This window comes from Nannospalax galili, unplaced genomic scaffold (genome assembly GCF_000622305.1).
Source record: "Nannospalax galili isolate Female #2095 unplaced genomic scaffold, S.galili_v1.0 scaffold305, whole genome shotgun sequence".
In the NCBI taxonomy this organism is placed as follows: domain Eukaryota; kingdom Metazoa; phylum Chordata; class Mammalia; order Rodentia; family Spalacidae; genus Nannospalax; species Nannospalax galili.
In genome coordinates this window covers 3,523,620-3,548,865 of record NW_008356258.1, presented here as the reverse complement: position 1 = coordinate 3,548,865, position 25,246 = coordinate 3,523,620, and the positions used below count along the sequence as shown (strand labels likewise).

Here is a 25,246-nt window from a genome sequence, read left to right as displayed (position 1 = left end):
CCTAAAAATTTTATAGCCACTTTTGAAAGAGATGTATCTTTGTTCTGGAGTGTGTTACTGAATATGTGAAAGCTGTAATGAAATGCTTCTTCTAATCAAGTAGTTATTAAAAATTTTTTTAATGAGTAAAAAATTGTATAAAATTTAAATTTAAGATTTCAAAATAAAGCTTTACTGGGATACTAAAAAAAATTGATATCGAGCCGGGCGTGGTGGCACACACCTTTAATCCCAGCACTTGGGAGGCAGAGGCAGGCAGATCTTGTGAGTTCAAGGCCAGCCTGGTGTACATAGTGAGTTTCAGGACAGCTGGGGTTACAAGGAGACCCTGTCTCAAAAAGGCAAAAAAAAAACCCAAAAAACTGATATCAAGATTTCCTCCTATGATGTGGTACTATTCTTAAGAGCTAAGATATAGAAATAGCCTGGCTGCCCATCAACAGAGGAATGGATAAAGAAAATGTGAAATTATATATGGTGGAGTATTATTCATTCATAGAGCAAAATGAACAGAACTGGAGGGCATGATCAGAAGTGTCTGAATGTAGAATGATGATTGCTAGAGGTCATACGGGAGAGGGGGACACGGGTAAAGGGAAGCTGGATCCAATGAGTGCATGCTGCTACACACAAATACAAACACCATATTGATCCACATTAATAAGTGCAATTAACACATGATAATCAAAAGTAAAATATGTAAAAACTATGTCCTCTATGAAAAGATGTGGTAAATAAAGTCTATACAATACACAGATTAAACTTCCATAAATAAAAAAGAAAAATGCCCACACCCCCCCACACACATACACACACAGGCACACATGCACACATGCCTGCGCACACACGCACATGCACACATGCGTGCACACACACACACACACACAGACACACACACACAGAGCAAAGAGACTAAGGCCTCCATACACAGAGCAGTAGGGTTTTTGGCAACTCATACTTTCACCTGCTGTTTGATTTAATTTTTTTGCATATTTACAATAAATAAAAATTGCTTCTGTGAAAAATCAAATTAAACGAATGTTTTAAACACACAAATACTCCTTCCACTGTAGCAAAGAATTATGACATAGACATATAGCCAAATAACTAGCAGGTAGAGGTAGCAGCCAAGACAAAGTTCTCAAACCACATTCAAAAGAAAAACTCATGCCTTGCCCACATAGGAAACTGGACTAAGCCAATAGCAAAACCACTTCTAAGACCACTCTTTATAGAGTCTTCCAACAAAATTATTTATAGTGAGTAGTGACTTAATACTGGTGGTGAAAGGTATAGCCCGTGCTTGTGGCTAACTGTTGCCAGGAAGTACTGACCACTTTTGAGTTCCTTCATTTTAGTGCTGGAGCTTGAACCCAGAGCCTTGCCATTCTAAGCACAAGATCTACCATGCAGCCACACCCCAAGCTACACATTCTTCACAAAACTTCCTCTCTACAAAGCTTGTTCTCTTCCATTCTGCATTCTGACTGACAGCATGCTCTCAAGCCCTTTGAAGCATGGGAAACTGTGGCCTGTCCTGGTGGTACCCAGTAATCCCAGCATTCTGTAGGCTGAGGGAGGAGGATAAATTCAAGGCCAGCTTAGGCTGCATAGTAAGACCCCGACTCCAAAAACCCAACGAAAACAAAAAGAAGAATGAAAAATAGGAAATTATAATTCAAAAACATAAATGTAAAATCTAACAGGCCAAACCCACCGTCTGGTGTTAAGCCTACTTCTCAGGACCACTCTTTGCTTGTCAGCTTCGTTTTAATTTTTATCGTGCTAGGATGGACCCCAGGGCCTCAAGCTTGCTATGCAAATGCTCTGCTACTAAACTACACACTGACTCTTTTTAAGGGCAGAAAATGGCCACCTGTAAAATTGCATTTGCCCTACTTGCAGAAAGCCATGAAGCAAATTTACCATTTTTAGCCTTGCTACATATAAGAGCTCAGGACACTTCCGGGTTGGCTGAACCCAAGCTTTTGTCTGGTTTGTGAACTGAGAAATCTCTAGGCTGAATTCTAATCCCTCCTGGAGCAGAGTTTAACAATTCACTATATATGGGCAGGGGCAGAGTGAGGCTGTACCTTTTGAAAGACCCTTTACAAAGTCTGTGTAAAGCTTAGGGAAATAACAGGCTTCAGACCAAAGAGTAAGAACAAGTCATACTAAGTAAACTTTAAGTACTTCTATTAAACATGTGCTAAACTGTGACTGAGCAAGGATTAATCTCCTTCACTTATGTAGAAGGCTAAAAATGTACATAGATCTCAAGGGAATTGGTGATGGAAGACAGGCATTCAAATGCCAAGTGTACATACAGTTCTTCATCCTAGTTCATAATAGCACTTTTATTCATTAAGAGGGATTACTGCGCCTCCCCAGTAGAGAGGTGAACAAACTCTGTAATTATTATGCATTTTCATCGTCATTATCAAAAAGTGTGCATTAAACACTGTTAGGTATAATTTTACTGGCTGAGCCAAGAGCCTCTCATTACGACCCCTGCTGTGCCCAGTTTCTGTCATAAGAGCCAAAGCACGCTCCTTAAGACTCACAAGCCCAAAGGGTAGATCTTCTTCATGCTGTCCAATTCTATTCACACGGCCTGAGAAAGGCAGGATTTCCCACAAACGTGCCCGCCTCACAGAAGAGCCAGTGGCAGAGAAATGAAGAATTAGGGAAGAGGGTGCAGCTCAAGCGGCACAGGGCTGGTTTTGTGAAGCCCTGGATTTCAACCTTAGCGCGCCTGGTGGAGGTTGGGGGAGAGGAGGGTCCACCAGAGGAGGCAACTCAACCAGCTTCCAGAGAGAGCAGAAAGTTCTGGCACCTTCCTTCATCTTTGTTCCCAAGACATTGAGATGGTCAATGGAGCCACAGTCCTCAGCAAAGTAAAGGCTGGCTGGGCTGGGTGGGGGCCCTGGCTCCTCCTCACCCTCACACCTGGCAGGGAAACCCCTGGCAGGTAAGAACACACCCATGCTTTCATTTGGGGTCTACTTTTTCCTCTGCAAGGGTTAATCAATACTAGAGGAAAGATGAACAAACATGCCAGAAAAAAAGACATGTGGTGAAGGGCAGAAAAATTACTGATGACAAATTAACCTTGGCTCCTGAGGAGGCAGGAGAGAAGGCGACTGATAAGGTTACTGCATTACTGGAGCGACACTTGCTCACACTGGTGCTTTGTGATAGCAGGGAACGGAAAGCCTGAGAGGTCACGTGGTGGGAGGCCCTCAGTTTTGACAACCTTTGCCCTCCTTTCCTCCAAGAGAGGTAACAGAGGGCAGCAGAAAAAACTGCTCTGGGTCAGAGAAATCAGGGTTCAAGTCCACCTTCCCTCTATCTCCCAGAAATCACAAGACACCACCTAACCTGTGAGAGCTGACGCTTCTCATCTGAAAATGAGGTGTAGCTTATAACGCTGCTGTAAGGACGAAATGGAAAAAATGATACAAAATAATCACGGCTCTGACTGATGGCCATGGCTGGACTTCCTCTGTGCCAGGTACTGGGCTAAGCACTGGAAATATATTACCATTGCGATTCATTTTATCCTGTCTAGTGCCCAGCCTAGGAACCCTCCAGCAAATGTTTCGTTCTTTCCTGGGCTAAAAATGAGCACTCAACGTTACACCCCGGGCATTTATCAGCACATTTCTGCCACATTCCTCAGCCTCTCTCAGTTGAGCCAGCCTTCTCCCTGGCCTCACCTTCATCCTCCACTTCCTTTTTCCACTTCTACCAGAGGCCATCAGAGAGCAGGGGCAGCATGAGTCTGGGTGGTACCAGAGGCCACAAAGTATTGCCTTAGCCTCATTGCTAAGATCCCTCCAGCGGCACAGATAGGCAGCAGTGCTTCAGGCAGCCTGGCAGGGTGTTTCTGCTGAAGGGAGATCCCAGTTGAGTGTGGAGGGTGTGGTGAGCTGCAGCCAAGAGTCAGTAATGTAAACAAGAACTGTGACTGGCCAGTCACACATTCAGACCCAGGATGACCCTGTGCTGCAGGGAGAGGGGGAGTGCTCTTGCCAGCTGCAAAGGTGTCTCCAGAGCCCTCGGCCAGGCTTCTCCTCTGGGGCCAGTGCGCCTGGGGGACTTGGTGAGCTTTATGCTCTGGAGCCCACCGGTCTTCTTTTGGAATGACATCCCATTCAGAAGTAATAAGAAAGGTTCCCTAAACTAGGAGGGCTTTGTCAGCTATGTAGACTGCCCCGCATTTTCCAATCACTTTTGACTTGGAAATGAGAAATACAGATATTGAGAAAATACAGCCTCCCAGCTCTTCCAGGCAAGAAACTGGCAGCCTCCCACCTCACGCCTGACTTTCATTTACCATTTGGAGCTTTCTGAGTGCTTATACATGCTCTGTCACATTTGATCCTTGCTTTAAAAGACCACGAGGTCAGTTAGGAATGAGCACACAAAGCAGTCCTGGGGGCGGGGGGGTCAGGAAAGCGAAGGACTACGATTTTGAAAGCAAATAGATCTTTCTCTCTTTGCCAACCCACCTCCCGCCCCCTCCCTGAGCTGGGGACAAATCCAGGGCCTCAACATGCTGGTGAAGCATTCTAGTTGCATTCTAGTTACACCCCTAGCTGAAAGCAAATAAATCTTTTTAAAACTCAAATTAATTAGACTCTACTCATCCTAGCAAAGAAACTCCCATTCTTTACAAAAAAAGAAAAAGAAAGATAAACGATAAAGAACTGCTCTACTTATAAGAGCCAGGGCAGGGTAAACGATGATTTAATGTACCTTTAAGACTTTAAGACCCTTTGCTAACATTAATAAATGCCATTAATTAATCTGGGCTTAAGTAAATTACACTTAATTTGCAAACAGAAAATCTGAGGTAGAGAGAATGCCTCTGGTTATCAGATATACCTAAATATACCTAGAGTCTGAACCACTAACATCCTATAGGTAGGATTTGTGAATTTAATACCAGTCAACATAAAAGAAAAAGCATAACTCTATCTCTCTTGTTATTATTGGCACTAAAGTCAAGATTCATAAATGATATCTGGAAAAAAGAGAGAGAAGCCAGCAATATTTGTAGAAAGGATGATTTACACAAAATTTACCCTCTTTTATTTATTTATTATATTTTCTGGCAGTGCTGGGGATCAACCCAGGGCCTCATAGCTACCTGGCCTTTTACTTATAAAATATCTCTTGTCCTTCTATTTACATAGTAAAATCTTTATAAGATTTTATACTGTTTAATTTAATGCTTATACGCATATGTGTTTGTGTAATTTTTATTAAGCTTTTCTTCAGAAATAAAGGACAGTATCATTACAATTTTAGAAGGCTTTATAAAGTTGCTAGTCTAGGGCCTGGAGTCAGTGAGATGGTTCAAGAGGTAGAGGCACCAAGTCTGATGACCTGAGCCTGATCCCTGGAACCCACATAAATGTAGAGGGAGAAAACCAACTTCACACAGTTGTGCTCTGACCGCCACAGGAGGAGCACTGTGATGTGACCTTCACCACACACCATGCATACACATGATAATAATAGATTAAAATTTTTAAAAATGTTTAAGGGGCTGGAGAGATGGCTCAGCGGTTAAGAACACTGGTTGTTCTTGCAGAAGACCCGGGTTCAAATCCCAGCACCCACATGGCAGCTAACAATTGTCTCTAACTCCAGTCCCAGGGGATCCGACAGCCTCTTCTGACCTCCATGGGCATTGCACGACACAGGTGCACTTACCTACATGCAGGGAACACACACATACACATAAAATTAAAAAAATAAATGTTTAAAATTGTTACTCTGTTTTCTCCTATGATGCTCTTAACTACTTAATAATTGAATTAATATTTGGGACAAACAAAATAAATACCTTTATATTACGGTACAGCAATTTTTACCCTCTAGTCAGTTATGAAGACACCATATATTAATACCCTACCCACTGTTCCTGAGTTTAGAGTATCTTTATCCAAAACTGACTTTCTTTTCCTTTTTTTTTTTTAAAGGTGTAGGTATTATAACCTGGGTTCACTCTAGGCAAAGGTCAAATGTTAAATGTTAGATGATAAAAAACAAAAACAACAACAAAAAAAACCCTTAAATTTATTGGGCTCCTATGTGCCCAAGTAGCAGGCTGGATGCACAAGCAGGGCTTAGTCATCTTGAGAACCGATGAGGTAAGGGTCATTATCCTCATTTTACAGGTGAGGACACTAAAGTTCACATGCATTCAGAACCTTGCCTGAGTTTCTCAATTAAGGTGCAGCTCAATCTGATTCAAGATTCTATTAAGCCAGGCTCTTTCTATGGGGTCACCATTTATGTGGGAAAAGTCAGGCTCTAGGAAGGACAGTGCGTTTCCCATGATGGCTCTGACACTCCTAAGAATATGCAACTTCTCTCATCACTCCAAACACCCCAGACTCATGTGCCAGGTTCCTTACCTCTTCTGATTCAGGCAAAAGCTTAAGAATTTCTCGAAGTGTCTCTGCTCCATAATGTTCGCTCCTTCCTTGATGAATATCTTCTACAACGGACCGAGGAGACCTTGAAAAGATAAGGAGTCATAGGCCACTTCACATTTGGTGGGCAAATCAACACAAGCCAGTGGAAAATAAAATGCATCTTTCTCAGCCTCCGTTCCAACCACCTTCTTCCCAGTCCAGCCCCATTATTGGAAATGGCTCTAGGGCCCTTTCTTCTTTAAAATCCTCCTCAGGCATATCAGGAAGGCTGACAGCCACACCAATCACTGGGAGTCTTCTTTAAGGGGAAGAAAAGCAATGTCCTTTGGCCTCACAGTATTCCTGTAGAGCCCCCTCCTTGTGAACTCAAGTTATTTGTCTCATCAGTCCAATCTCCATGGAAGAGGTGACACTAAGGACGAATCAAAACCTTTCCTGAGAAGGGGCTCATGAGGACTCACCTCTCATTGAAGAACCATAGGCAGGTCAAGGGCACCAGGGGCAGGGGAGGACCATTTTCTGCAGTGGTGTAGCCACTGATAAACTGCCCACGTTCCAGTAAATAACTCCCCACTCACACTCATCTAAGAAACTCAGCGGGTCAAAAAAAAAAAAAAGACATCAAAATAGAAGAGGGCTTGCTGGGAAGAAGGGTAGAGTCCGGGAGAGGAAAGGAGATAAATGCTCCCAAACATAGTTTATACATGTATAAAATCATCAAAGAATTAAAAAATTTTGCCAGGCGTGGTAGTGCACGCCTTTAATCCCAGCACCTGGGAGGCAGAGGCAGGCGGATCTCTGTGAGTTCAAAGGCCAGTCTGGTCTACATAGCAAGTCCCAGGCAGCTGGGGCTACAGGAAGACCCTGTCTCAAAAAGTCTAAAAAGGAATTAAAAGTTTTTAAAACTATTTCCTGGCATGTCAGACTCCAATGATTGGACACCCCAGGGCATTTCTCCCTCACTTGAAGCCACTGGATGAGCTCATAGCAAAGGCAGATCCTGGTAGACCTGTGGAACCTTTCCTCTAAGAAGGTGTGAAGGTGTGAGAAACGCCCCTAGTTCAGGTTAGACTCTAAACTTTAGCTCGGTCACACCCTTATAGCACAGACATAACTAAAATTTCAGATACGTGCCAAAATCTTACTTTTTAAATTGCTTAAGAAATATTCCAATGTTCATATTTCGTTTTGCATCCAAGATGGTAATCTGGAAAGAAACAGATGCACAAGATTATTTAAGAATAAATAAAAAGAACTAGAGGAAACAACAGAGCTAAAACCTATCAAAGTATGGGGCTGGAGAGATAGCTCAGCAGTTAAGAGTACTGACTTCTTGCAGGGGACCTGGGTGTGATCCCAGCACCCAAATGGCGGCTAACATCCATCTGTAACTCCAATTCCAGGAGATCCGACACCCTCTTCTGACCTCCTCAGGAATGCAGGCAATACACTCATATACATAAAAAAATAAAATATTTTTAAAACCTATCAAAGTATAATGTTAATTTATAAGAGAACAATTTCTAATGTATAAATCTGGTGGTTAACACATGTACGTAATATAGTTTTATGAATACTAAGATATTATCATCTCTCCAAACTTTATGCTATATTATATATCCTTAACAGTAAAAATGACATGTATCACTGGGCATGGTGGCACACGCCTATAATCCTAACACTTAGGAGGTAGAGGCAGGAAGATCAGGAGTTCAAGATTAGCCTCAGCTACATAGTGATTTGGAGGCAAGCCCGGGCTACATAAAAGCCTGTCTCAATGTCCCCCACCAAAAAAAGAATGTCATTCTTGGACTGGGGACATCTTTAGCTCAATGGCAGGCCATGTACCTAGTATGGGCAAGGCTCCAGGTTCCAGTACTAGCACTACAAAAAGATATGTATTTATTATACTAGCATATAATTCTAAACATGTAATATTTTACTTTAAAATTTTCTTTTTAGAATACAGCCCACACTTAAAAGCCTAAGTAGATGTGTTAGCTGGGGGAGAATCACATGAGAGTTGAAATAATAAAGTAAAAAATGACTGAAGAGATCACAGATTTGGGTCCCAATTTTGATTTACAGTTGTAAAATGACAAATACTATTATTTTCAGAAACATCATAAGTCTCAATTTTTCCCCGAAAGAAAAAATTCATTTTATTGAAATAAGACTATTAATAGCCCTTTAAGGATGAAGTAAAGAAGAGTCCTAGCCATGAATGGGGCGTGCCTGTGATTCGGCTCTGGGAGACTGAGGTAGGAAGGTAGTAAGCAGTTTGAGGTCAGTCAGGGGTACATAGTGAGACTGTCTTAAAAAAATGTATCCTATATTATGTATTAATGTATCCTACATTATGTATGTATGTACATATGTATGTGTCTGAAAGAAATTGTCTTTCAGATACATATGTTCTTTTCATATTTTATTATCTCTGGAGTCAAGATGTGCCTTGTAATAATGGCATCTTTTGATTTAACAAAAGCTGACATAGTTACTTGATTATACCATCCCAGATTTGGACTGTCATTGTTTTAAAATGTTCAAAATTAATAATTTGAGAAGATTTTAATCAAACTATAAATTAGAACTTTTTGGGGGCTGCTAAACATAGAAATAAGTTCTGCCTCCGGAAGTAAACAAACAGGATGAGTGGGTGAAAGAGAACCTAAAACTATCGCAATCTGCACTATTCTATTTTTTTTAGTAAAGGGAGGCTAGCTAAAATAGATGTTCTAATGTTCTCCAAATGTATATGATTCATTGTGAACAAAAGAGAATCAGGTTTCAGCCTAAATTCCTATCTCTACGCCTGCTTCAAGTCTAAGCAGCAACAAGACTGTTAACCACCGTTAATGTCACTTCCTGGCTATAAGGTTAAATTTTTACAAGCCTATGGTTGCCTCCTTTTGAAGACTAATCTTAAACAATCTCATTATTTACTAATCTATGGGTTTGTTTCATGTCAACACAATTGCCTGCTGGCCATAAATAAACTTCAAGCGGCAAGGGCAGCCTCTGTATTGGAATTCTATCCAGGGGCTGCAGTTCAAGTACAGTGTGAAGGAAGGGAGAGGGGAGAGAAAGAAAGGGTAGGAAGAGCGGCTATGAAATCTTACACCCTTTAAGGAAGAGAGCACCTATCAAAATGAGGAATCGCAATTCATTAAGACAGAAAACCATGCCTATTGTAATTCATAAATTAAAAGCCTACAAGTATAAACATGCACATGCTGATAAGGTTGTGTTCACTTCTTCCTAGAGTGGAAACAACCTGTTTTATAATTCTCTCACTAAATTGCCACCTCCTGCTGGGTTTAACGCTGGACTGCAGCATCCTTCCTCCCCCACATACTCCCAGCCCCACCCGCATCCTGTGCCCCCACCCCCTCCACCCTCTGGGGCTCTGTACATTTGGCCTAGGTCCATAGCCGCTACTGCTGGAAAAGCGAAGGGAGAAAATTACTCTTATTATCCCTATTTGACAGATAAGGAAACTGCACCTCAGAGATGTCATTTTGTAACTTCCCCAAAGCAGTACTGGAACAGAAATGTTAGTGTGGTTTCCTCTGATTCCTCTCCCTCTGGTTCCTATGAGTTCAGTACTGGTGGGTCTCCTATGGAAACAGTAAATTTGACTCCCACCCCAGGAGACCAGCCTCCAGGAGCCCAAGCCACCCCAGAGGGGCATCCCAACAAGCTCAAGTCAAGGACAGCTCCGTCCTGTAGGAGATGTCCCTACAGCACAAGCTGTTTCTGAAACAGGCCACAGTCACTAGTCCCTAAGGAAAAGCCTGGGCTGGTCATGACTGATCACATTACCAGGAAAACAAAGACTATTACTTCACCCAAACAGGGAACAGGGGACAAATGACAACATGCCAGGGATAGTGCCCTGCTCTCTGGCACCCTCAGCTTTCCCTAGTGCCAGAGCAATTTCTTTCTGCAGCCTTATCAAGCTGGATTCTTGAGCACTGTTATAAAGGTGTTTGTTAAAGCCCTTCAAAGAGGGTTATCACTGCGTGTGTAATGAGCTTATCTGACTTCCCAAACTCTGGCTACCTCAGAGCTAGTCATTCAGCAGTGAAGCCCTTCAGGACTAGCTGGCAGAGTTCTGGAATCACTGATCCTAGTTGGCTGCACAAGCTGTCGGAGGAGACAAACTGCCCCAAACTAGGGATGAGCCACCCCAGCCATGAGGCACTGTCACCCCTGCCCCTAGCTCCATGGTATCTCCACATACCAGGTCTGTCTTCTCTCTCCCCTCTCTCTGATAGGGCTAGAACCCAAGGCCTGGCACATCATGCAAGACAAGGGCTCTATCACTAAGCCATACCCTCAATCCCCAAAGTCTTGCAGTTTTACCTAACAAAGCCTGCCTCCCACATCCTTTACAGGAAGAAAAAATGTGTTTTAGTTATAGGGAACTAGAAATAATATTTAGCATCGTGACCATTTCTGAGTGTACAGCTAAGTGGCACTAAGTGTATCCACATGCTGTCAGTGACGCCATCCATCTCCAGAATTTTCCATCTCCAGAATTTTCCATCTCCAGAACTCATCTTGCAAAACCAAAGCTTTGAACCCATTAAATACTAACTCCTTGTTCCCGTGTCTAGCCCTGGCCAATGACCCTGGCTGGTACTTTTCATGTCTATGAATTTCTCAACCCCTTTTTCCTATTTTTTAATGAGTGTGTGTGCATCTGTGTGTGTGTAAGCCAGAGAGAAATCCCGGATGTCATCCTCAAGAACTCCACGTATGTCCTTTGAGACAGGCTCTGTCATTGACCTGGAGCTCACCAGTTAGGCTAACCTGACCAATCAGTGAGCCCAGGAATCTACCTACCTGTCTCCCCCTCCCCAGTGCTAGGATTCCAAGTGTGCACTACTGTACCCAACATTTTTCCATGAGTTCTGGGGACTGAACTCAGGTCTTCGTGCTTTTGAGGCAAGCACTTTACAAGACTGAATCATCTCCCCAGCCCTTTAGGTATTTCTCATAGGCAGAATCAGACTTTCTCTATTGTGACCGGCCTATTTCATTTAGCCTTAGTTCAAATGGTAGAAGAAGAAAAATTGTAAACCATGTTTTTGGATGGGCTTTTGGGGAGTGAAGGGGAGGTTTTCTTGTGGTTTTGTTTTTTCCTGGTGCTGATGTTGAACCCAGGGCCTAAACATTGCTAGGCAAGCTACCACTTAGCCAAATAAATCTGAACCCCTTAAACTACCTTGTTTCAGTATATCAAAGAGGGCTTCCTCACCTAAGTATGTCACCTTAAATAGTAGCTTTTTTTTATCCCATTTCAAACTCTGAAAAGCAAAAACAATTTAAACCTTCTTTCTTTCAGTATAGGACTTAGCTTTTAATCCTTGATGTTTTTTCATTGTTTTATTTTTGGTTGACTATCAATTGGAAATTTGTTCTTCCCCTAATTTTATGAAAAAAAAAATGTCAGCTGAAGCATATTTTTAAAAAATCCAAATACTCTATTTCTATAGTTCTGGATTGTGAGTAGGTCCTAGGACTTCAGAACATATTGAATCATAATAATAGTTGCAAAAGAATGACTGTTCTGAATTACAGTGTGGGAGCAGGAAACAGCACTGCTCATAAATTTAGAAAGAGCCAGGATCCCTACACCTCTCCCTCCTCCTTCCTCTCTCACCCCCTCCTCTTTCCAATTCACTGATAACATTGTGTCAATGCACACTCAGTCACACAGTCACCACAGTAAATGGTCCCTAGTGCTTTCCTGATGAACCCCAATTCCGATCTGTCCTTTCTGAGGACATCTGAGCGATAGACAGGAACTTCACAGTTTCTCAGGGATGAATGAAGTCTGAGCTGAGCCCTTTCATTAGGATCCCAGTCATCATCAGTGTGTCTTCAATTGTTTTATTACAGTTTAATTATGACAATGTCATCACATCTATGATCTTCCTAACTTAATTTTTAGGCAACCAAGATACAAGGACAGTAGTATTATATAACCTTATTTTCCCCGAATTTATTGCTTTAAATGCTGGTCTTTCTAGGCATGCTATTCCCAAACTCACATCTTCCCTACCCTTCAGCAAACTCTTCCTCTGGAACAAAATGTAACTTTCTGGTAATGCCCTATAAAGTGAAAGGCAATCACATACTATCAGGCTGTTTCTGTGCAAGATTATTATATGACAAGGGACACAACCTGCTCCTCTGCACATCTGAACCCCCGGAATTATGGCCTGTGTTATGACATGTTGGTGTCCCATGTCCAATCAGGGGCAGGCCTCTGAGGAACACATTGCTCAGCATGTTCTCCAGGGCACCGGGGTGAGGACTGCTGCTTTTGACCCTGGAGTCCACTTAACTGCAGGGTGAGCCGGAAGATTTATTGCTGATCTTTGTCAGAGTATTACTCTGCTATTATGGCTTCTTCAGGAAAAATTCCAGTCAAGAAAGAAAATGACAGGTACCAGCTTTTTTCATGAGAAAAGCATACCTAACACCTCCAGCCATGCTGAAGGTAACGTGGACAATTGAAAACAATCCCTGGTAACCTCAGTTACATGGTAATGTCAACCAGCAGTTGCTACCATGAACTTAAATGGACCAATCTAAACTCCCTATTCCTGCATAATGAAGAGCTGAAGGATTCCATTGCCTCTTGGTACTCAAGACATTCTGACTTATTTTTTCTAACAATACTGTCTCTTAGAGTCATATCTATAAGTGTCAAAAGTCATCTTTGCATACTCATGTTCACAGCAGCACTATTCATAAACAGCAGAAGCAACACAACTATCAAAAGATGGCTGAAATGATAGCAAAATGTGATACAAGCATACAGGGGAATATTATGTGGATTTAATTCTGACACAAGCTACAACATGCGGGAACCTTGAGGACATCAGGTCAAGAGAAAGAAACCAGCCGCAAAAGACAAATACTGCATGATTCTGCTTATATGAAGTGCCTAGAGTAATAAACTTCATAGAGAGAAGAATAGAACTGTCAAGAGCTGATAGGCCGGGTTGGAGTTGGGGAGGGGGACTGGAAGTCACTGCTCACCAGGTACACAGCCCAGGTGTATAAGATGAAAGGGTTCTGGAGGTGAATGGTGGTGATAGTTGCATAACAATGCTCATATACTTAATGCCATTGAACTAAAAATAGTTAAGGTAGTAAATTTTATATGTATGTCACAATTAAAAATATGTTTTAGGGCTGGAAGTATAGCTCAATGGCAGAAGACTTGTCTAGCATATGCAAGGGTTCCATTCTCTACACCTCAAAAAAAATTAAAAATAATTCTTTTTGCCCCGTTTGAGATGGGGGTAGCCCTGGTTGGCTTAGGACTTTCTGTTGATCAGACTGGCCTTGAACTCATGGAGATCTGCCTGCCTCTGCTTCCCACGTGTTGAGATTAAAAGTATGCACTACCACACCCAGCAAAAAAATTGTTCTTTAGAGCTGGGAGGTGACATGGTGGGTAAAGCACAAGCCAGATGACATGCGTTAGGATCCCAGACCCTACATAAAAGCTGCTCTGGGGGCTGGAGAGATGGCTCAGTGGTTAAGAGCACGAGCTGCTCTTGTAGAGGACCCAGGTTTGAATCCCAGCACCCACATGGTGGCTAACAACCATCTGTAACTCCAGTTCCAGGTGATCCGACGCCCTCTTCTGACCACCTCAGGCATTGCATGACATGGGTGCATTTACACACATGCTGGCAATACACTCATACACTTAATAAAAATAAAGAAGACAGGAGCTAGCCTGGGTGAATAAATTTTTTGGTTTTTGTCTTGTTGGGACAGGGTCTCCCTGTAGCCCCAGCTGTCCTGGAACTCACTGTGTAGACCAGGCTGGCCTTGAACTCACAGAGATCCGCCTGCCTCTGCCTCCCAAGTGCTGGGATTAAAGGAGTGTGCCACCACACCTGGTAATAAATTTTTATTTTTAAAGCTTCTCTGCAGTAGCACAAGTGTCTGTAATCCCAACACTCCTACGGGAGGTGGGAGGAAGGCAGGCGCTAGCCTGGGTAAATACTGATGAACAAGGGAGACCCTGCCAAAAACAAGATGAAAGGCAAGGACTAACATCCCAGATTATCCTCTGACATCCACTGTGCACTGTGGCATGTGAGTACCCCACTCTCATGAAGAGATACATACACATATCATACACACAATTAAAAATATTTTTAAAAAGGAAGTTAGGGTCTGGAGAGATTGCTCAGTGGTTAAGAGCACTGGCTGCTCTTCCATATGGTTGCTAACAACTGTCTGCAACTCCAGATCCAGGGGATCTGACGCCCTCTTTAGACCTGCACAGGTATTGCATGATATAGGTACACTTACACACAGGCAATACTCATATGCATAAAATAAAAATAATAAAAAAATTTAAAGGAAACTATAAAAACCCCTCAGATGGGCTGCAAAGGTGGAGAAAGGCACAGACATTTTCTCTGCACTTCGGATATGGTTGGGAAATGGACATTTCTGCTCTTGTGATAGTTGGGAAAGAACCATCGCATTGCTTTCTGGTTTTCTTCCTTCCCTCAAGGGCTCTTCGCTGCTCTTTAATTCACAATTGTAAAGCAATTTCCCCTTAACACCTGGAAAATGGCCCAATTCCCAGAGGACATCACCTTCTCTCAGCTGAGGGCCGCCTCTCCCGGAGTACACTAAGCTGACCCCCTTCTGTTTCAACTGCTCCCCTGGGCCACGTGGCCAGTGTCTGTACACTGTACACTGTTCAGTCGCCTCAGAAGGGTGAAGTAGGAGATGAGGATGAGACGTGAGCAGCTGCACAGTAAGTTACCTCTGTCGGGAGCTGGGCCAAGGCCATGACACTAAGGAAATGACTTTTTGCTTCCGTCAGTACTGAGAAGGACACTTGGCCAAATAAAAGGGCCTGGCTTAAGAGGGGACACTCGGTGATTTCAATGGGAGATCATACAACCAGCCTGAAGGGTCCTCGGGGAGACTAACAGGAGTTAACATATTCCAGAGCCAGGAGGAGAAAAGAGGTCAATACTGTTGGCTCAAGATTTCAATAATGCATGGAGCGAATACGTCATCCCAGGGCCCTGCCCACTCTTATCTAGGCAGCTCCATCGCTGACCTATTTTCTGTGTTCCTATACAACTAATTAAAAAAACAAGGATTTACACTGAGTTGTGTATGTGTGTCCTCTTCCCTCTCTACTCCCCACCTTTCTTCCCTCTTTCCCTCCCAGCAGTCTTTCCTTTCAATCCTTGATTCCTTAATTATTTCTCGAAGCAGCAAAGGCTTCTTAGTTTACTGTATAAACTGAGACTCCTGACAAATGCTGTTGTAGTTCCATCTGTATAAAACACAGCAATCTGTAGTTCTGGGGTCATGCTTTCAGTTAACTTTTGATAATTTAATAGCTTTTCTCCCTCAAAGTAGCGTATTTAGTGTCAACTGGAAATAAGCCTCTTATAAAATATGTCTGAGGCTGGGTGTGGTAGCACATGCCTTTAATCTCAGCACTCAGAAGGCAGAGGTAGGCAGATCTCTGTGAGTTCAAGGCCAGCCTGGTCTACATATTGAGTTCCAGGCCAGCTGGGGCTACAGGGAGATCCTGTCTCAAAAAGACCAAAAAAATAAATAAATAAAATAAAATCTGGGGAAAATAGCTTTATGCTTTGGCTCTTTGAAAATCTGTCTCCACAAAGACTGTAACTTCATTCAAAGATCTAAGGCTTGGAGGACATCTCAAAACACATCCTGAGGGCACACTGGAGGGGAAGAGCCCTAAGGTGGTCTAGTACTTATGTCACTTAGCAAAAGGCATTTGCTCCCACACAGGTCCAGCTCATCCCAGAGAGCTGAGTTCAGAGCTTAGCCTTCTCTCCCACAGGAGACTACAAACACCAGGTTCCAACAGACCATATCCCCCCAGGGATACCCCAAGCAGATGCGCTAGCAATAGGGCAGTGCTGAGAGGCCAGAGCCCAGCAGCCTCAACTCTCGTGTTCTCTGCATGAGGTCATAATCCATGGGGATGCCTGGGAGGATCCTGTAGCATACTCCTTAAACTTTCTTTCCCTGCTCAGCTCCAGCTCACCCTGTGAACCATGCCTGTCATTTCCACAGCATATCTGCTTGCATATTCTCGTTTCTCAGTGTATCTACCAATTATCTGAAATAGGCCAACTAAAACACAAGGCAACATGAACACAGAGGCCCGCCCCTAAATTCCATTCTTACCTCTTCCCGGACCTCCCTGAAGGATGAATTTAAAGCTCCTCCTCTTCTGGGGAGAGAAGCCTTGGTTGTGTCTTCTTGCTGCCCAAAGAGCTCTTCGATGGTCTTTGTGTCGATCTGGTAGTGATGCTGCTTGGCCGCTAAGGTCCAGATGTTGGTCTTGCCACGAACTTGCTCCTCTGGAATAGTTTTCCAGAAAAAGCTTCGCATCCGTTTCTTCTTACCCAGGGAGCTACAGCCATTCATTTGAGAAACCGGGGGTAGTCCTGGGGGAGGAGGGGGGACTGGAGGTCCCCCAGGAAGCGGAGGTGGCAGAGCAGGAGGTGGGGAGGGGGAAAAGCCCTCCCCTGAATGTGGGCATGGTGGAAGAGGAGGGGGTGGAGGAGGAGGTGGAGGAGATGCTGGGGGTGACGTCTGCCCAGTCATGAATCCAACTGCTGTGGCAAGAGTCCCATTTTCTTTATCACTGGACAGGGAGACACAATTCATAACATGCATAGTACTGTTGCCTTCTAAGGAGATAATTCCTTGACCTTAGAGAAGCAGACACAAACATCAAACTTGTGTCATACTTCTTGGCCCACGAGTCGGCTTCCAGAAGAGAAGACAACTGAGCTGCATGTTAGCTTCCAGACCTGCCAAATGGAACAAGTTTAAAGTCAGCGCAGGCAAACATTTTCACACTGGCCTATCCCCTTCAGCCCGCCCACAATGGGTGGACACTCAGGTCAAGGGGACATCTCAAAGGGCATTGGAAGGAGCTAATACTTTTCTAAATGCAAATCACATTTTACTACTGGGAAAAATTTCCAAAGAAGCAGCAATAAATCCAATTTGGAAATCTTCCATTAATAAATAAGGCATGTAGCTAATCAGCGCCTGCTATAGGCTCAGCAAGTAGTGCTCGCTTTATGAATAAACTACTTGTTCACCAACTGGTTCCTTCTCTTTTGGGCAATGTATCCCAGCCCCTGAGGAAACTGTCCAAATTGCTGAGGCATTAGGTGCTTAGTGACCTTGCCTTTTTCCAGTCTGGACACGTCTCCAATCACTGGGTCAAAAGGCATCTTCCATGCTGAATGGAGCAGGCGGGGCATTTAAAGAAAATAATGGGCTAGCTCGTTTTCCTGGAACCAGGATCACCGTGTTCTTGCTCCATGGGGTGATGTGGTTCCCTCAAGTAGAGAAAAGCATGCCAGGGGTACAGATTACAGATGCCAATCTAAGCCCCACTTTCTTGCTTACAATATTAGACAAATTACACTGCTTCACTAGACTTCAGTTTTGTCATCTATAAAATTATGAAAATAAATTAAACCTCTATCACCCCTTCCGATGCTGTCATCATGGATTCTATTAAAGCCACTCTTCAGAGACTCTAAACTTGTTACCTACCTCTTCTGTATTTGTGACCCTATTAGCAAAGAGGGACCACAAGGACGCACAGCCCCTATCACATCCACACATGCCTAGCCCTTATCCACCCTGCTCACTTATCTTGGAGACTTGTATTTTTATGGGCTTTCAAATGTTTGCTTTTGGCTTTATACTGGTTGTTACTGACCCGATGACAAACAGGGTCAAAATAACTACATTTCTTCTGGTATGAAGGCAGGTGAGTTGGGAAGGGGATGAAGGGCATCTGAGCAGGATATTAATACCCTAACAAGGTAGAAATATGATAAGAGAGAGCTGCTTCTCCCAGATGGGCTTTTTACATGGCTTTTTTGGGGCTATAATTATCCTTTTACAGCTTGATTATCAGAGCCCAGACTTCAGACACAGGTTGATCACACAACACTAGGCAATATAGTAAATGTATTTATTTATTTATTTTTTATGTGTATGAGTTTTCTGCCTGCATGAATGTAAGTAAACCCACGCATGTAATGGCAGAGGAAGTCAGAAGGTGTCAGATCTCCTAGAACTGGAGTTACAGGCCGTTGTTAGCCACCAAGTGGGTGGTGAGAATTGAACCCGGGTCCTCTGCAAGAACAGTGTTCTTACCTGCTGAGCCATCTCTCCAGCTATATAGAAGCAAACTCTGATACCACTAACTCACATATTATGAAATGTTTTACATGTAATCACATATAATGCAGGACTGCCTGGGGAGCAAGAGCAGAGTCTAGAAACACTGTTTCCTTGGATCCTTGCTCTGCAGCTTCGTAGATATGCAGCCTGAGCAGAGGTAGGTGACTTAACTTACATTTCAGCATTTTTTCACCCACAAAATTAGAGCACACTTGTTCTACTGACTTGTGTAGGAACAAATGAGCTAATGCAGAAACCCTCACTGAAATTCTTGGGATGGAGCTGGCTATTTCTAGTAATAATAACTGATTATATGCACAGTTTCCCTTTCTTTTCACAGGTATTATGATAGTTTAAAAATATGTTTTGGGGAGCTGGAGGGAGGGCTCAGTGGTTAAGAGTATGTACTGTTCTTGCAGAGGACCTGAATTTGGTTCCTAGCACCCACGTCAAGTGGCTCATAATCATCTATAACTCCATTTCCAGGGGATCGGACACCTTTGGCCTCTGTGAGCACCTGTACTCAGGCACACATACCTACATACACACATATGCATAGTTAAAAAATAGCTGGGCATGGTGGTGCATACCTTTAATCTTATTAGCACTGGGGAGGCAGAGACAGGCGGATCTCTGTAAGATTCAGGCCAGCCTGGTCTCCATGGTGAGTTCCAGGCCAGATAAGGGGATATAGGAGGACCCCGTCTCAAAATAATACTATCTTCTTAAAAGTATGCCCTGGGTTTATAGACAAAATGCCAACTTCATGACTGCTAGAAATATACTAAATATCTTCACTTTCTGCTACCAAAGTTTGTGGCTTATCAGATCTACCCCCTTTTTATATTCAACGGCTACATGTTAAATCATCTCTATGTTACAAGAACAAATATTTTATGAAATATTTAACTGTTTAATGTTATTTATTTATTTACATATTTTACTTTAGTTGTGCTGATGGCTATTGAACCCAGGGTTTTTTGTATGTCAAGCAAGTCCTCTGTTGACCAAGCTATAGTCCAGTTCTTATTTATTTATTTCGGTGCTGGGCATTCAACCCAGGGCCTCACACAAACTAAGTATGTTCTCTACCACTGAGCTACATGCCCAGTCCCTGAAAATTTAAGGTTTGAAAATGGCATTTTGAACTATTAAGTCAATACTTTAAAAAAATCACTTTTCCCATTTCATGTGCACAATTTGGTGGTATTAAGTACAGTCACAATGTGGCGGAGCTACCATCACTGGATAATTTCTAAACAAGTAAAATTAAAAGTATGTATCTGGGGGCTACAGGGAGACCCTGCTTCAAAAAGACAAAAAAACAAACAAACAAACAAACAAAAAACTATGTATCTAAGCTGACTTACAGTTCACCTGAGATACAACTGGCTTTTAGAGTTTTCATAATTATCATTAGGGGCATAACTAGGCTGTTTTCATAGTTGGCACCCCTAAAGCAAATGACTCATTGTCAATTACAGTTTATAGTTATATTTGAAGTCCTCTTTTTTCAAGACTGTACAGGTAATTTTGGCAGCTTATTCTTATATATTTTATAATACTTCTGTACATAAAGTAACTCCTGTATTAAAAAGTTGCTAATTCTCCAATTCACCTCCAGTTCCAGATATGCTGACATGTTTATATATTATCCCTGCTCTACTCCCTCCCCCATGCTAGAGATTGCACTCAGAAGCCTCATGCATGTTAGGCAAGGGCTCTACCTTAAGGCCCTGGGTTGGATCCCCAGCACTAGGAAGAAGAAAGTGATAAGTTTAAAAAGTGTCTGATCTAATAATAATAATAATAATCATAATCATCATCATCATCATCATCATCCACTCTGTGCTGCCAAAGTACATGTACAGGTGTACCATGTTCCATTAAACCCCTCAGTGTGTACATAGAAATACTAACAGCAGGATGGGGCTGGAGAGATGGCTCAGCAGTTAAGAACACTGGCTGTTCTTGCAGAGGACCCGGGTTCAAATCCCAGCACCCACATGGCAGCTAACAACTGTCCATAATTCCAGTTCCATGGGATCTGACCGCCTCTTCCATCCTCTGAAGGCATTACACAACATGGGTGCACTTACACACATGCAGGCAATACATGTATACATATAAAATAAAATAATAATCTTTAAAAAAAAGAAATACTAACAGTAGGAAAGCTATATATTCAAAGGTTGTGTGACATCACCAAACACTGTCTTCTAACACCTACGCCCAAAAGGTGCAAAGCCTTTTGAGGTCTGTGCTGTGCATAGGAAGTACCAGATAAAAGCTTGCCCAAATAAAATGTGACACACATTAACTATGCATTGATATGTTCATCTTGAAAGAATGTCACTTTCAAAAGCTAAGGGAGCAAAGGGAAGCGTCTCACAGGATCCCTGGTGGGCTATCTGGTTAATTTTTTCCCTGGGAGACATCTAAGGATTCTGGCTCCCCAGTAGCTTCTAAAGTTCACTGGCAATTATTAGCTGTGATGCTAATGCTTTTATCACTGTTACTTCAGTAGCACTTCTATTTTGGACAGGATTTCCAATGTCAAAGAGATGGTAGGAAAAAGAGGACACAGATAGCATTCCAAGTCACATACAGCATTTAAATAGAAGATACACACAGAATGTTCTACCATACTGCCTGCAGTAGAGATGACAGTGCAACCGCTCAAGCTAGGGAAACACAGGTGATGCAGTCCTGACAGACGACACTTGCCGTCTGTTTCTCACAGTTGGCAGTAGCCATCAGGGACAATAGGATTAGCCTTGGTTCTGTCTGGGAATTGTCAAGTGTCCCATCAATCTCTCCCAAGACAGAGACAGGCTTGTATTTAACATCTCCCCAAAGGCTGGGGACCACAGCAGCAGGGAGGAAGGAGTTGTTAAAATGCAGAACTATCACAAGTAGGCTCTGAAGGCACAACCTGTCTTCAAGTCCCCTGAGTGATAACCACAACCTATCAGAGGTGAGGGTTGAGTGCCCAACCCTCTGGGGAGACTGATGCTCAGTTGAGCATCTTTTAACTTGGTAAGATTTCACTATGGTGATGTTGTGATCATGAACTTAACCTTCAATATATGATTGGCCAGCACAAAGGCTTGAGTAACAAAGTTCCTGAGGGTTCTGGAGAAGTCTTTGGCTCCAGCCTAACTGCTCTAGCCAAAGAAGCAGTATAGCAGGACTTTCACTTGGTGTCAAACATCTTTAAGTCCCATTGTATTTTGGGCACTGAGCAAGAGAAGAAAAGGGCATGTAGGCATCACTACACAGTGTATCCCCTAAGATATGATCCTGAAGGGCTCCCAGTGCTCAGGGGGTGCCCAAAACAGTATGGACAGCTCTGTTCAACAATAATCAAAAGGAACACCAGCGCCAGAAGAGCTTTCCTGTGGCCTCATGAAATGTGTCACAGATCAGGCCTAGGCTGGAAGGGCAAACCCACACATCTGATGAACTGGGGAGAATTGAGGTTGTAAGACACCAAGCAACACTGCTTTATCTTAGTTGGGAAGAGGGTGGGGTGCCTGGGAAAGTTCCCGGTATTATAAAATATGGTTTCTCTCTTTCCACTCAGTCTTTAGGGACTGTCTCCTCCCTAACAATCTGTCTTTCAAACCCTTTCTGAGTTGTAAGACACAGAATGTCAGTTTGCTACCACACAGTGGAACCTGCGCTGGAAGCCTGACTTGGCACTTCATTGAGCACTGAGAATCCAAGAAAGCATGTTTAATCTGTCGCGGCCAGTAAACAGTCACAGCTGCAGGAGAATGTCTGTTTCTGAATGCATTTTTCAGCTTCTTCTCTTCCAGCCCCCAAACAGAAAGAACAAGCCCAGGAGAGAGCCAAAGGATGCTCTTGAAGAAGACGCTGGCTACTCACTCCAGGAAAACAACTGGGGGCCAGCGGAGAAGGGGTCACACAGGGTCCAACTCAAGGGAGTTTCTATCTCAAGACCTTTGAACACTAGCCCCCAGGGTTTTTAAAAAGTCGTCACGCCCCCTGCGGGGGGGGTAAGGACACTATTTTTTCCAAGTCAGGGTCGACACTGTTAATTCCTAGGTGTTTGACCAGTGGTCCCCTGCCTCCGTGGATCCCCAACTCGGCGCCCTGCTGGATCCACTCACCAAAAGGTCACCAGCACGGCCGCTTCCCGCCGGACTTAGCCCAAGCTCCCCATCCTCAGCAGCGGCCCCAGCCTCGCTCACCAGGATCTTGGTGACAGTAGAAGAGCCCCCACGGGGCGGTCCCGGGCCGCGGGAGCCCAGAGGCGTCCTTATCTGGGCCGGGGAGAGAGACGCCCACACGCGCTGCGCAGGCTCCAAGGCCGCTGGGCCGGGGCGCACCGGACCGACAGCCCGACTCCGGCTCGGGAAGGGCTCAACCCTCCACTTCCCGGTGCTCCCCGCATCCCCTAGTCCCGGACCCCTGCAGAAGTTACTGGAACGGCCACTCTTGCCCACGGGGGGGGGGGTCGCTTGGCTTGTCCCCATGTCCCCCACCGACCCCGGAGCCTCTCAGGGGGCGGCGGCGCGCAGCACGGGGAAGGAAATGGTGCTAACCCGGGCAGAACAGTGGTTTGCGGACACGGGCGATGGCCACCCACTCCGCCCCCTCCACGGGCCTCCGCGGCTACACGGTGTCGTCGCCAGCGCGGGCGCAGGGCTCACGGCCGCACTGCGTCTCCGCAGGAAGGGAGCGGGGCAGGCTAGCTACTGAACCACAGGGAAGACTTCCCGGGCAGCAAGCGCCGCACGAGGGGACCGGGTCACCTGGTGGGGTTCGGCTACGACTGCCAGTGTGCCGCTCCTCCCCACATTGTGCAAGCGCGCACCCCACTTCACTCAGTAACTTCTAAGGCACGTGTGCACGAGTGGGAAGTGAACGCACCCCACACTCACCGTCGCGAGGGCGAGTCCCCTCTGAGAGGGACCAGCGGGTCAAAGTGGTCCGAAAGAACTCAGGTCCCACCCGCGGGCAGCGCACCGCCGCGCTCAGTGTCTGTTGCCGGGCCAGCCCGGCACGTCCCAGTCCCGGGGCACTTGCCCAGGAGAGTGGGGTGCAGAGCCAGCGCCTCTCATATTTTCCCTGCCGCCGGGCCGCGCGTCCAGCAACCGAGCATTCGGCATCGGAGCATCTCTCTTCCGACCCTCCGCGCTCCCCGGGCTCCCATCCGCGGCCCCACTCACCGCGCCAGCGCTCCCCGCACAGCCTCCGCGCAGTCCGGGCGCTGCCGTCTCGGCAGAACTGCAGGCCCGGCCTCCGGGGACCGCGAGGGGGCAGGGCTGCGCGGGGCGGGGCCGCCGCAGGTAACAATGCCGCCGACCCGGCTGCTCTCAGCGCGGGCCGCGAAGGGCAAGCACGCCCTTTCCTGCTCCGCCGCCTCCCTCTCCCGCTTCCACCCGCTGCGCGCCGCCGCTCTGACCTGCGCCAGCTCCCGGCTCCCAGGACTTCAAAGCCGCCGCCCCGCACCTAAAGACCGGCGCGGGCAGCCGAGAAGATGAGATGGCCTGATGGCGAAGACCAGCGGGCGTCCTGGTGGAACGAGCGCGGGGAGGCGCCACACTGGATTCTGAGCACGCGAGCATTTTCCACAAAGGAACCTCTGCGGCAGCCCTCCAGGACACCCTCCCCTGCGCACCCCGCACACACTCGTGGGCACGCACGCAGTCACGCACCTCCGCCCCAGCACGCTCTGCTCCGCACTAGCTCTCTCGCCCGAGCGGCAGGCAGCGCGTGGGGCGCCGTCCCCGACCCCGGAGCCCATCCCGGGTCGCCCGGAGCATCCGGAGGTCCGCTGCGCTTGGTAACTTCTCTTTCTTTTGTCTCAGTGATGATGGTAACAAGCTTTTCAGTTCTGTTAAAGCGAAAAAAGAAAGCAAAGCCAAGGAGAGATGGCCGTGGCAGGCCTGGTTGAATGAAGGAACGCTGTCTGGAAAGGACTCCGCCCACTCATCGAAGGAAACAGGACGTCAGTCTAATCGCGGTTGTTGTTGTTATTGTTTGTTTGTTGTTTTGTTTTTTCCCCCAAAGCGACTTGTGACGCCAGGCAGTGAGCAGTCAAAGAAAACTTACCCTGGACAAACCGGCTGCTGGCATCTCAGCGGCCAGGCGGGAAGCGCCCTCTGCGGGGATGAAGTCATCCCACCCTTTTCTGGGTAAGCCCAGATAACTGAAAGAGCTTTCTTTCTCAGGCTCCAAGTCTGAGCACTTCCACCTCCTCCACCCCTGTCCTCCAGCCCTGAACTCCAGGACAGGATGGGAAACGGGAAAGTGCTAGTTCAAACCAGTCCACCAGCAAGACCCCAAACTGTGCCTGCCTATTTCTTGGCCTTAGCCATTAATGTAGCCTACAACTAACTCTCTCTCTCTCTCTCTCTCTCTCTCTCTCTCTCTCTCTCTCTCTCTCTCCCACACACACACACCCACAACACACACACACACACACACACAATTCCACTTACAACCATGGAAAATGTCAAGGCATTGGGAAATGGGATAAGGCCAGTCTGACTAGGATC

At 45.2% G+C, this 25,246-nt stretch overlaps 1 protein-coding gene across 5 annotated transcripts in view; it reads right to left on the bottom strand.

Annotated features, from left to right (window-relative positions):
- The window catches only part of Fhdc1 (FH2 domain containing 1), a 49,395-nt gene extending 24,563 nt beyond the window's left edge, over positions 1–24,832 (bottom strand). Inside the window, exons 1-4 of one of the 5 annotated variants that reach the window (XM_008854265.3) lie at positions 24,151–24,832; positions 16,686–17,317; positions 7,598–7,659; positions 6,432–6,534 (exon numbers count right to left, since the gene is read on the bottom strand). In XM_008854265.3, coding sequence (XP_008852487.1) covers positions 6,432–6,534; positions 7,598–7,659; positions 16,686–17,180 — 660 coding nt within the window. In that variant the 5' untranslated portion in view covers positions 17,181–17,317; positions 24,151–24,832. The other 4 variants (XM_029556765.1, XM_029556764.1, XM_029556766.1 and 1 more) reach the window with 4 other exon arrangements.
- Positions 24,833–25,246: the final 414 nt, after the last annotated feature.